The sequence below is a fragment of the Bombus bifarius genome, unplaced genomic scaffold (genome assembly GCF_011952205.1).
Source record: "Bombus bifarius isolate JDL3187 unplaced genomic scaffold, Bbif_JDL3187 scf7180000009125, whole genome shotgun sequence".
Lineage (NCBI taxonomy): Eukaryota > Metazoa > Arthropoda > Insecta > Hymenoptera > Apidae > Bombus > Bombus bifarius.
The window spans coordinates 177,208-190,990 of record NW_022884914.1 but is presented as its reverse complement, the minus strand read 5'-3'; the positions used below and the strand labels follow the sequence as shown (position 1 = coordinate 190,990).

The window sequence follows — 13,783 nt, the reverse complement described above, 5'->3', positions numbered from 1 at the left end:
ATAGCGTTTTTTAAAAACGTATAGTGTATATCGGCGAACCAAATGGCAATTGAGCAGCTAAAAGATGCTATTCGAGAAGCGATAGCGAACATATCATGCGAAGCGTGTGAAAATATAACGAAAAATGCGATCGAGAGGGCTCGACCTTGTACAACGTCCGAAGGCGGAAATCTTTCTGATATTATATTCCATATATAACTTCCAATTAGCTTCCATAACAAATGACTGGTATTAAAAAACTATTGTCTTCTATCCTGTCTAAGAGTTATTGACAATGAAAATCAGTCAGTTATATATTACGCATTCTGTATATAAAATTTATTCTATTTCGATATTTGAATATTTAATAGACTATTGATTACTCGAGAAACATACGTATTTTGTTCGTTTCATTTTCAGTGATAGATAAGTTCTCCGCATCGTAAGCAGAACGGCATTCGAGATAACCGTTTTTGTCCTGACAATGTAATAATAATTTATGCACGAATTGAGGCCATGAATGCACGGAGATAGGTGATAATCGCGTCGATAAATTCCGTATATTTTATTACGTTTACAATGCGGAACAAAATAGACTACTGTATCGATTTATTATTGTTGCGTGGAATCTTAATCAGGATATGTGCCACGCTACACCATTATTTAATCTCGTATCCATGGAAAATTAAAGAAGAAGGAAAGAAAACATCCACAAATACGCGATAAAATTATGAAATCTTTGTCTTTGTTCCATTAGTTATCGAAACAGAAATAGTATCAGCTAACAATGCGTTGTAAATAATATATACATATATCGCGATTGTTCATTGCCAAAAGACACAAAGACGCTTCACAATTGTTCGTAATTATTTTCCAGCCAGAGATTGGATACAATTATCTGTTGCCCCATTTACTAATGGCCCGTGCACGAGTTAATTTCGTTAAGAATATCAAAGGCAGAGATACACAATATGTATTCCTTTTCATATATTGTGAAATCTAATATAACACGGTAAAATCGAATTTCTTCTTATGAAATGAAATGCTTTTTACGGCGCCGAGTATTTTTCTAATATATTTACAATGGTTGTAGAAGGTATTCTTTAAGACAGAATAACATTTTAAAAATCGGACCGAACTGGGCTTGAGTCTTTCTTGGAAAGTTAGAAGGACCAATTTACTAGATGACATATAAAAAACATTTTCAGAAAACTGCAATTCGATGGAATCTTTAGCACGTATATAGTTGACATAAATCTACAAAATGTAAAAAGCAATTTTCGCTATTTTCTTCGCGATTCCGATGTATTGTAATCTTGTCAATATTTTTTATACGTCATCTAACAAGCTAAATTGTCCTATTTTCTAAAAAAGAAACTCAATTCGTTTGGTCCTATTTATTTATTTCACTTTCAAAAAGTTATTCCATTTTAAAGGAATGTAGGAATACCATCTATACTTATCGTTTTTCCTATTCTCTATTTCCTATCCATTTATTTTCAGTATTTCAGGAACCCCGTTTTCAATTTTCGCTCTCTTGCTTCATTCAAAATAATCCCATGCATGTTTCCATTCAACTCAGAACTCTAATCATTCTAGCATTATTTTAGTATTTTCAAAAGCTTTCATTGCCAGAATAAAGGATATCATAAATGAGCAACACCATAATGAGAATATCTAAAGGTTGATTTTCATGTACAACAGAACTCCATTTATTGAAACGAAATATTAATGCCCAATTAAATAATCCTCCTGTCGACTAAATCTATTTATTTGTACGTGAATGAATTATAATATGAACGACTTGGTTGCCAACGGATTTACGTAGGTGCATTTTCTCATATTAATGTTAAAAATTTATCGTACAATAAAATGTTATTGCTAGGAAGGAATCGTTTACCTCAGAGCTTAGCTTGTTAATCTTCAAGATATAATAAATAGCTTGTATTTTCTTAGAATAAGCAACACAATATTTTAAAAAACCCGTTTTTACAAAGTAACGAATACGGAGACAGTACTGTGCCCGAATATTAACGTAACTGTAAACAGAATTCTATTGTAACGCCAATATTACAAGTAACTCTTTTTAATTGTAGTAACGCGTTCCAAAATACAAAATTAAATTTGATCTTCCAAATAAGGTTCACACTTGTCTGAATCATAAAAAACATTGAGAAAATCATTATTTCCTCAAAGATATTAATTTGTACCACCAATTACGACATTGTAAGTTACCGATTTAGCTCTAATATACACTGTATTATATTCATTAAGTTTAGGCTAATTCCAGTGTACTGATATAGTATACTATATATGATATATGTTCAAAACATATAGATACAATTATACAAGTTTGTAATTTGCCTTATTGTACTCTTCGTTTCTTCTATATTATTGTTACGTTTTGGTTAATCGCTAATGACCAAAAAAAAAAAAAAAAAAAAAGAAAAATACTCGACGCGACCATACATTATGCATTACGCATACATTCGCATTACGCATACATTATGCGCAAGCATTCCTTAAAGATATGTTCACGTGCCAATATTACGAGACTAACGTTCGTCATTTATATCCATTTTAAACGTTCAAACATCGAGGTGGTCGCGGCAAATTTTAGAAACCGCGACCACCGAGAGTTTCGGACATTACGATGACTTTCCTTAAATGCGAATTTACCTTTGTTCTAATGAGCGGCAATTCAAATGCCAACGATATTATGGTAATTTCCTCGATAATCGATTTCGCGTTGCTCCACGACCCTACCTGTGACCGCGATTTCACTTTTCCGTTCCTCCGGATAGCCGCGAGGGCAATAACGTTTTATCGCGGTTACGCGGATTGGCGCGCGCTGTCATAATCGTGCGGGGAGTCAGTGAGCGATTCAAGTGCTAACATATCGTAGAAAAAACGTTGAAACTTATCGATAAGACCGTATCGCTGCACCAACACCGACCGATTACGCGTAAAAGCAACCGGTCAGTGTTAAACCTAATTAAAAAAAAAAAAAAAAAGAGAACAAAAGGAAAGAGTAAAGAAGAAACGTTGCATCATTTTCTCGTCCTACATTCAGATTTTACGAGCTGAAATATTATTTGATTGTATATACTAACGAATGGAAGCCTAATGTGACTCATCGTTAGTGGTAAATTCTATTAAATAATCCTAATTTCAATTAAAAAAGAAAGAACGAAATAAGAAGGAAACGTTAGATTATTTTTCTCCCTGGTACGATCAGCATTTTCTTTAATTAAGTAAGATATATCTTTTTCTTTCAAGAATTCCAGCATGTATTTAATCCTGTTTGTATTTAACCCACGGTCCTCGTCGAAATTTTTATATTTCAATCTTGCTCTCATCTCAGCAAGAAAGAAGGATTTGTAAAGTAGCGAGAAAATGTTTAATATAAAATCGAATGAAAAAATTACGTATACTAACAAGACTTTTTCATATTTTTCCAAAACGCCGGAGATATTTTTTAACATTATACAAATATACTTAGGTGGAAAATGAACGTGGCAGAATTAAAGCGCTGGTAGTCGTATTAGAGTCAATTCAAATAGGCCGTCATTCCTGTGTTTCCTTTCTTATCAGCATATAACTGCATTTTCAATCAAGTGGAACACCGTTATTCATTAAAACATAGTACCCGCTTGCCTCAAGGAAATAGTAATATAAATAATATTAACAGTTACGTTCACCATATCAAATCTAGTTAGTTTGATAAGTTACACGCCTCAGGCTAACTAACGTAATAAATCGAGTCCATGTAACAAAAATGGTAACAGATCCATTATTCGATCAGCTAATTATTTCTACGTTCTGCTTTCCAGTAAGGATCCCGCTAACAGTTTAATAACTTCACCTTGATCGCCACGAGAATTACATTAAATTATGTAAGAACAAGCGAACCGTATTCAAAAACCGGTAAAACGAGACCCTGACACCGCTTTCGGTATCTCCGCTTGATACAACGCTATAAAATTGCAGCATGTGCAAGATGACACATCGTGGAATGAAATATTTTATGAAGAAAGTGATCATTTTAGTTATTGAATCGAACAATTTTTTGGGGGCGTTAAGGAAGAAGACTAAAAAATATAGAGAGTAATAATAGCGTTTCATTAATTACGTTTTGGTTCGGAATAGTATATTGTTTTGTCTTCGCATTTACGCTCTAGTTCAGGATAGAATGAATCATGGGCTTCTATCTGAATATTTTTCTGCCTGCTTCTTGCATATTTTTCAAATCTATTAAGACGTAGGATAATGAATGTTTAATTTGCAACGTTGTTCCACGCAACAATAGATACATAATAGATTTTTTGTAGAAATCTTCTTTCGTCCAATATTCGAACGAGTATATTTTTTTATTTTCGAGAAACGACTATAATTAATTAATCCTGCGGATTTTTATGTATTCATGGAGGATTCGAAGACTCAAAAATGTATAATCTGGAAAGTTGTATAAAATATCCAAAATGTAGTACTCGTTGTAATATTTAGCAGATAACAAAGATTACTGCCCAGTTTCTATCTTCTGAATTATATTGAGAAAAATATAAATTTGCGTTATAATATCTTAATTTACTTGGTTATTAATCCTGCGTATCGTATTTCTACAATATTTTTTAATTATATCGAGCTTCCATGTTTAACCCTTAATTTGCAATAGGCAAATTTTTATTTGCTAAAAAATTGGAGAGAATAAAAGGTTACTATCTAGTAACAATATTTTACGGATATCTATAATTTGTTTCTCTGTGAAATCTAATTCTAATTTTTGAAAACCTTCCTCACGGAAGCATGCCGCGATTATCAAACAAAATTTCCGAGGTTTCGATAACTCGCACCCACTAATCTTTGTAAATTAGGTGTTGAAAATTCAACGAAGTTTTAATTTCGCTGAATTAGTTATCAATGAGAGTTACAAATTTAAGCACCGTCGCGGTAACAAATCTTGCACGGTTTCAGGTGAAATGGTTTCTACAGTAGGATCAATTTGGATCAGTTCAAAGCAGTTTCATTAATCGAAACGAATGGGCTCTACCTGTGAACGCGTTGAAAATGGCGTTTCGAAGGCAACGAATTATTCGGCTGGCGACGACAGCTCCGATTCGGTTGGCTTTTCTTGTTCGATCGGTCGAATTTCGTGGCCCCTGTTCATCGCCGATGAAAACGCTTCATTGCCGCGAATAAAATCCCTGACATTTCCATGTAACCATGCCCAGCCAGTTCGACATTATACGCTTGAATTCGTTCGTCAAATATCACGTGTACAGTGAGATCATAAGCGAGATCAACTCCGTGTTGGATTCCAGACTTTTCCCACAGTTGGAATATTGTTTCACGAATGTGCAAGAAATTGATATAAACACTAGTTCTCCATTTGTTATTTTCATCTATTATTTATTATTAATTTTTTATATCTTTCATTTCCATCTTTCCTGTTTCTTAGTTTTGCTATTATTTTCGTTTATTCTCTTTCTATTGTAAATTAGCTGTTTCAAGTAATTTTAAAATTTTTACTTTCAAATCTTTCTGTATTTCAAAATGTATATACAACTGTATAGTTTGTTAGTTCTCATCTATTAGAACGATAAAAGACTATTTTAGTTTTGGCTTTCTAATCGATAATACGAAGAGATACATTCGTATCAAGTAAGGAAATTATCCTGCAGATAATTTCATAACGAGCGAACTGCTTCAACGATACTATTACTTTTACTTAAACACTTTGGAGTGAACTTTAGACTTTAGATCCGACTAAATTATTTTCTACGACGATGTCATTTCCATTTGCTTGTGCATTTAAAAAGAAGAAATTCTTCTACTTTCTTTATAATTCACAGAACTGTAAAAATAGCCGTTGCCTTTTGCTATATTTTTAATTATATCATCAGGTACACTGTCAATATATACTTTAATTTCCTACTTCATTCTTTACCTCTCAACCTTCGAAATAAGACAATATTTACCAGAAACATTTTCTCCGGCCCTACTTCGCTATATCAACGCAACATTCTTTCTCTGCAGAAACACCCCGTACATCTGGAGCCCTCTCGTTCCCTTCTTTCTCCGCGTAGCATCTCTTTTCAGGCGTAAATTTTCTCCCCTTTTTAACAACGGCTCCGCTTTTCTGGCTCCTGTCTCTGGGAACGGCTCCGCCACTCGACAGCTCTGCAACTTTTAATCCTGAAGACCCTTTCTTCCACTCTGGCTAGCAGCAACGGTATACGTAACGTGGATCTGAATAACGACTCATCGAGTCGTGCAATCGGCGATTACCGAAAATTGCTGTCCATTCACCGGCTCGTCTTTCGCCTAATGAATTACACGATCGACCCGTGCAATTATTCTTCCCTTCTATTCCTCTTTTTCTTCTTGCTCCCTTTTCCCGTCGTTTCCGGCGCGTCCTTCTGTGTCTCTTTGTCTCGAGATCAAATAAGCGCGTGGAACTTTCGCTGGTGAAAGCGATCGTCGATACAAATAAACCGCATATTACGATGGCCGACCTTGGCGTCACAGAACCCGACCTTTGAAAGTAAAACTCGCTCGTCCGCGTTTTGCAACTGTAAGGGTTATGCAACTAGCAGCATACGGATAATCGTCGGCTTTTTGCTCGTTGCTCTCGTTGTTATCGATTTAGTTCTCCGTGATCTTCTAAATTGGATCCTTCTGTTTTCTTTGGAGGTAATTTGTGGAATATTTCTTATAACGGAGATTACCAGGAAGTAACGACGAAGCAGAGATTTTTTTCAAAGGAGTGATATCGCTATCGTAGTTGGACGAGTATAATTTTTCAAGCGAGTACAGGTGTAGAATGAAATTGTTTTTATCGACACGCTCAGTATATATACAAAGTAATGATTATGAAGTTGTTTAAAATCGAATGTATTACTTAATCCAAAGATTAAGTCAATCGTACCAACATTATTAAGTTTATGATCGGTGCTGACTGGTTTGTATATGTTTCCTCTTTCGTAATTAAATATAAGTTTGTTAATTTCGGATTTGTAAAAACTTGGTATTCTCGCTGTTTCGGAGCAGTTCGGCTAGACTCGTACTTACGAAGAAAAAGAAAAATGACCCGGAAACTGCAATTCACTTTGAAAGAAGCAGATCGTATACTTGTTTTAAGCATATAATATACTATATATTAAATACTCTGTAATAGTATATAATGTATCATGTACGAAAAAAATAATAGATCGAGCCTTATGTGGAAAATGATACACAAATGCAAGCAATGTCTGTTTGAATGTTTTGTGATCTTGAGATGGACGAAAGAGGACCTCGAAAAGAAATATTTACCACTAACGATCTAATATAAGCGTATAGAAATATTAAAAACAAGTTGAGAATTATTTCAAAGTACTTAGACGTTCATACTCGAATCAAGTTCAACGGAGGATGGATATTTATTTAAAAGAGACTAATTGTTTCGATTGTATAATTATTAAACGATTGATAAATGAAGTCCAGTAGGATTCCAAAACAACTGGAGCAAAGTTATTGAGCAACTATCGTGTTTCACCACGAGCGAACATTCAACGAGAATGATTAATCGTTTGACAAGATCCAGATGCTTGCGATACTCCTCTTACAAGTTTCACAGCATTAACCAATATCCTTCCTGGCTATCGTCAGTGACCAAGCTCTGAAAGATTCTTTAATTTCGTAACGTTAATTTCCCTTCATTTTCACAAGCGCAAAACGTTGGTCAAGAGCGTGGAGAACTTCCGCGAAACAGGCTTTTTCCTCTTGCCGCTTCATTCGGTAGGGAACGCTTTACAATTAAACAGATTGCGCCCAGGCAATGTTGGAGCCATTTTAATCTCGCGACTGCTACTTTCTTCGGCGTTCCGCTGCAAACATCTGCCGCGAATCCTCCTTCTCCTCGGCACAACCGAGAATTCCTCTTTCAAAGTAAGCAAACGCAATTAGAATCGCGTTTTTGATTCTGTCGCCGCTAATGCTAAGCGAAATATTTAGAGAGACGGGAGGAATTTCATTTCCCCGACCTGCTGCAATTCGTCTAAATACTTCCGTTCCACGCTTGTCTTCAGTCCTGTTTACTTCGTTCTCGTCTATTGATAACATTAACAAGTTAATAGCTGCTGACATGGCAAGTTTTTATCGTTCCTAAACTACCACACGTTACATTAATCGTCAGTGGCATTGAAAAAACGGAGAATTTGTAGTTGTTTATTTCAATCTCAAGTAATAACAAGCGATACAAAGAACGATATCTGAAATGGTTAAATGTCAGAGTTGAACATTTTTAGTAGACACAGAAAAAAAGAAGGCGTGTCTGTTAATTTCGTAATTTACATCATTCGAGGCTTTTAACATTTATCATTTTTACGAACTTACGAACTACATTATACTATTGTTCATGTTTTATCACAATGTAATTAGCACATAGGATCGTAGCTGTACCATTTTAAGTTCTAGAATAAAATAAATTATTCTAGCACTTACAACTTTCTTCGCCTTACTCCACGTATAATTTACGCTCTCTTGCACTTTCTTTTACATTCTCAGCATTCGTATCGCTTATTATTTCAATCGATCGTTGTGTTTGTTGTGATCGCAGGACCTTGCTGCCTTCTATCGTAGAATTTTGCATTAAGCCGATATTTAACACTAGAATTACCACACCAGTCAAAATGACTAGTTCTACAATTTTATAAACGTGTCAACTCTCGTTTAGGGATCATGGTCCCAGATGGATTAATAATATAAAAAATGTACTACATAACATTGAATTCCTTCTGTAAGAAAGTAATAAATCAATAAATATAAAAATATTCTATTATTACGTATTTTTTAAAGAACAGTTATTTTGATTGGTTTTGGTAGAAATAGTTTCGTATTAACTATCGGTAGTTCTAGTGTTAATCCGTTTGCAAGGAACGTCGTTGCATTGATACGCCGAACCTTTATTTCAACGTTCACAACATTCCTTGCTCGACACTCGCCGCATCATTTATTGAAAATGTATAATACGAAGCAATGTTTTTAGGTAGCCGATATTCCAGACCTTTACCCATTGTATTAAAAGTAGAAATCGTGAAACTACACTTAGAGCCACGGATTTCCGTTTTCTTCTCGTTCGATTATGCATGTGAAGGCACGTGTGGTTTTGGGAATGTCGGGTGGCTTTAAAGACTGCTTCATTGCGAATTCCACGCGATAATGTCATCAATCTCCTCGCATCGCGGCCGGCCTCTCTCTGATCCTTTCACGTTGTTTCTTTTCTTCCGTTCTTCGTCATCTTGGTCCTCGTTTTATCTTCATCCCCCTTCGTCCACTTATTCTCTACTGCCTCCGCTTCGTTTTCTGACTTCCCTTTTTCTTTTCGAAACTCGTTCCTAACGGTATGCAGATATATTCATGAAATTGCTCCGTGAACGTGAGCAGAAGCGCATGGAGCTGGCAACAAATTGTAGATGCTCGTCTTGAAGGCTATAGAATCAATTCTCTGTTACGTAGAAGGGAACGCGGGAACAGAAGGGAAAGAGAGAAAGAAAGAAAAGGAGATAAGCGAGAGGAGAGAAGGAAAGTTAGAAAAGAAAACAAAAAAAGAAAAAAAAAGAAGAAAAAGGGACGGCGGAAGGAAAGGAACTAAAGGATCCGCAGTTTCCGCGATGCGGCAGTAATCACGACCAGCTAATTAGGGCGGTAATTTCTGCTAATTGCTTTCATTAGTACAGACCGAACTACCGTCTTCTTTATCGCCGATATAATTTTATAATTACGTCGATTTCACGGTACCATGTTTTATAACTGTGCTTCCTGTGTCAATTGGCCGACTTTGAGTCGTGGTTAGAGTCTACGAAGCACAATGTCCATAGCATTTTATTGTGATTTCACGTGAATTTGTTTTATTTATTAAACAGCGACCGCTTCACTTTTACTCTGTTCTTTTTGGTAACTTCGTAAGAATTGTTTCTCGGTATTTAGATTCGAAGAATTAATAATTCGAAATATAGTCTTCCGTAATTATAATTGTGGAAAAGCGACTTAATAATAAGTGCTATAGATGCGTGTTATACGTTAAGAACGTTTAACGAAATTTTGAAAGCGTTATAAGTAACGCTTGTTTGCAATTTAATTGTTTTATATAATTAATTTGCTAACATTTACTTTTAATTACGTCAAAAATAAGCTTATTCTCTTTTTTAGTTCTTTTAAAAAGTGATATTAACGCTCTATGCAGGAAACGTACAGTAGTGGCTTTCATTATAACTTGCGTAATTTTGAAAATAAAAAAGAAAGAAAATAAATTACGGAAGCCGAAACAGTTAGCCACGATATTACTTGAAATTTTGATTAGCACATTCGTATATATGTTCTAGAGTAACTTTGATACCTAACGTACGAGTAACTGCAAAACGATTACATTATGTCGAAAAGTAACTTCGAAACTTTTGTAATATTTCATGAGGAAAGTAACTTCGGAACTCCTATATTATTTCACGTTCAAGAATAGCTTCAACACTTAGCGCGGAAATGACTTCGAAACTCCTGCGTTATTCTACGATAAAGGTTCTCAGTTTACGTCGACCAATTTATTTAGACTCCGATAAGTTATCAAACGTGTCAGAGTTTACAGATATAGCTATGCCAGAAAATTCAAGTTACGATAGTTCATATTACCGTTCATATGTGCATGCATGTAATAAGATTTAATAAGATACTTGCGAAATACGAAGTAAATCTGGAAAGTTTTCAGAAATTTTCAAATATTATTGCCTCCTCGACATTTCATATTTTAAAAGGTCCATATGCGTGTCTATGTTTAATATTATACCAAATTTCTCAACGATCATACGTATACCTAAATAACGGAATTAAATTACGTTCTTTGTATAATAAAATTAAATCGCCTACCTCGATTGCTGAATATTATTGTTCAATCAGTTTTCGTTTGCTATATATCACCCATGTTCATATTACAAGTATTTATCATTATTTGATTCTGCACTTTAAACGATGCCTCGATTCAAATTTAGATATTTTCTAGTCCAGCTTTTTGACTATACTTTGTGTAATATAGCTCAAATTTTTGGATCTCTTGCAAATTGTTCTTAAACGCGGTTGCCATATATTGTCAAAATCAATAACGATTAATAGTCTGATAATTTAGCTCGATTATCATATTCTGTACGAAACATCAATTTATTGACATTATCGTCGATAAACTTACTATCGTACAATTGATTCGTGCCTCTCATTTTACTAAAATGAAATGAAAGATCTTGAAAATGTTCTATGATCGATAATTATAACGTATTATATCCCTCCGCAATCACGAATCACATCTAGAATCTTTTTTCGCCTTCCAATTCGTCGTTAATCATCGTTGACCGCCGTTATCCGTTTCTCATCCTGCGACCGAATGATTTTTCCTTTGCCGTATTTTTACGCTGTACGTATCGTAAAGCACCGATGACACAGTTCTATGTGTGCAAGCGAGTCGCAATAAAGCGAGTCGGAAATTCGAGAAATTTCGACGGCGACCGAATACTTTCACGAACATACACAAACGTAACTCGTATATCACCGCGGGAAACGACAATCGGTTGGCTATACAGAGGCCGATTGCGCGCGGGTATTACGAGCGCAACGGGTCGCCGGAAGTTACGTTTGACAAACCGCATGTAAGCGGAACACGGACACGGCCGTTCGCGATTCCGTGTAATTTTATGTTTGTGTTTGCTGAACCGTGATCGCGTTTCTGCGGCAGCCTAAGCGGCACGCGTGCGGTCATTCCCGATTCCAGCGAACTATCACTCTATTTGGCCGATTCTGTGTTACGTCCCCACGAATCCAACTGATTCGCGATCATAATCCCCCGTTCCCTGATTATCTACCGATCTAAAGCATAATTCGATAGCCAGTTGTTTTAGGATATTAACGAGACGTTTCGTCGGAGAGTTGGGCGGCAATTACGATTGTGGCAATTGTGTCGTTCGAGATTGAAAAGAGGGTGATTCGAAAGAGTCGACAGTGGAAACAGGTGTTTTGATAATCCCTCGAGTTAAAGTAGAATTCGATTTAGAGTTGTTTCGCGAGAGTTGTTAACGAGAGGTTCTTTTTCGAGAGGCAGTGACAACGACGGCTGTCAAAAACGTCGTTTCAAATTGAAAAACGGTTGTCCGAAAGGAACTCTGTGATATAGCTGAGTGTATTTCTTTCGAATGTTATGCATCGTATCCTGTTATTTAAAAACTAATTAATAACTAATAAAAATTAATTTCATAAACTAAAATGTCTCCTTTATAATTAACGACGAAACTTTTAGATATAATCTAAATAGCTTCGATTAGAGGAAAAGAAATTTTTTTGCGGCTATTTTCAATGGCGATATATTGACTTGTGTAACATTACTGGAAAAATTATTTACTATTGAGAATTTACTATTACACGCAAGGTATTTTGCCGATTTAACAAATTTCGTTCAAAAATTAACGGCAAGAAATAGCTGATCTTTCTTGACAGAAAAGATATTCGGTATTAACTATAGAAATTAATTAATTAATTAGTGGAGATATTGGAAGAATATTTTAATAGTAAATTGAACAAATTTACGGTGTCTGAATAGGTAAATTATATTTTCAGAGAACGTTAAATTTCTTCTTGCATTTTTAAAAATAGCCCAGATAACAAGCTATCATTTGAAAGCACCTCGTCGACAAAGTGCTTAATAAACATCTTGAAATTGTATATAGCGCGCATATAGCAAATATTTCTATTCACGTACCTTGCAGGCTGGAATACCATCCGTCCAAGAAGTTTGACCTGAACAACCTGTTCCAAGTCCAGGTTGGACTTTCAAGACTGTCACTGTCGCTGTCGAAGCTCATATCAGGGAAATCGAATGCTGCTGACATCATTTGACTTCCAACATCGGACGGTAAAACAACGACGGTGTCTACATTATTCTTGTCGCTAGTATCTGCGTTACGTGCACCTGTAAAAAATAACAAAATTATTTGAAAAACACGTTAGATATTAAATACGTTCCTTACTAATTACAGCTGTCGAGATGGATCTTTGATAAGATCTTTCAATTTTAAACAACTGAATCACATTTAAGATCTAACCGAGTATTAGGTATTAGCTTTGAACGTTGTAATTGTATATAAATTATGTATATATTTTAATAAATATTGTAATAAGTAACATAAATTTCACCTCGCTCTAAAATGAAATTTCTGATGACATATATATGAGGGCGTACGTCGACTAACAATATCCTATTTTTTAAATTATACAGTTACGTGATATGTAACAAAGATTCAGTTTATTCAAATAACTTTTAACATTAATACTCAAGTTGACTACCACGTTCGGTACATACATATGTAACATTGGACGATGACTCGGGATAGGTTGTTTGTTACTAAATTCCGGAATATTCAAGTATTTCGATGATTGCATATCTCGTAACGTTACGTAAATATGCGTGTATCTTTTGTTGCCGATTTATATGCTAGTACCAAAAAGAACGGTCGTTATAGAAAGTTTTAATGAAAAACATATGGCGAGAGTGTATATTACGTCATCGTATGCACTGTATTTGTAAAGTTAAACTGATACGAGAGGAAAAGTTTCAAAATTACCGAGGACATTATCCGTGACGAAGTAAGAAGGAGTATGGATTGTAAAACAAATTGCCATACTAACAATAAGCAAATCTAAAAACATGAGGTATATTTTTTTCTTTATAAAAAAAGTGTATCTTGTTAGTATTAAAAAATATGTATTTTTATCATTCGCCAAACAATTTTAA

At 35.0% G+C, this 13,783-nt stretch overlaps 1 protein-coding gene across 1 annotated transcript in view; it reads right to left on the bottom strand.

The window, feature by feature from the left end:
• Nucleotides 1-13,783, bottom strand: part of LOC117213551 (icarapin-like) — a 54,933-nt gene that overhangs the window by 8,387 nt on the left and 32,763 nt on the right. The window contains exon 2 of the mRNA XM_033458976.1: nt 12,752-12,961. Within this exon, the coding sequence (XP_033314867.1) occupies nt 12,752-12,961 (210 nt within the window). The remainder of the gene's footprint in view (nt 1-12,751; nt 12,962-13,783) is intronic.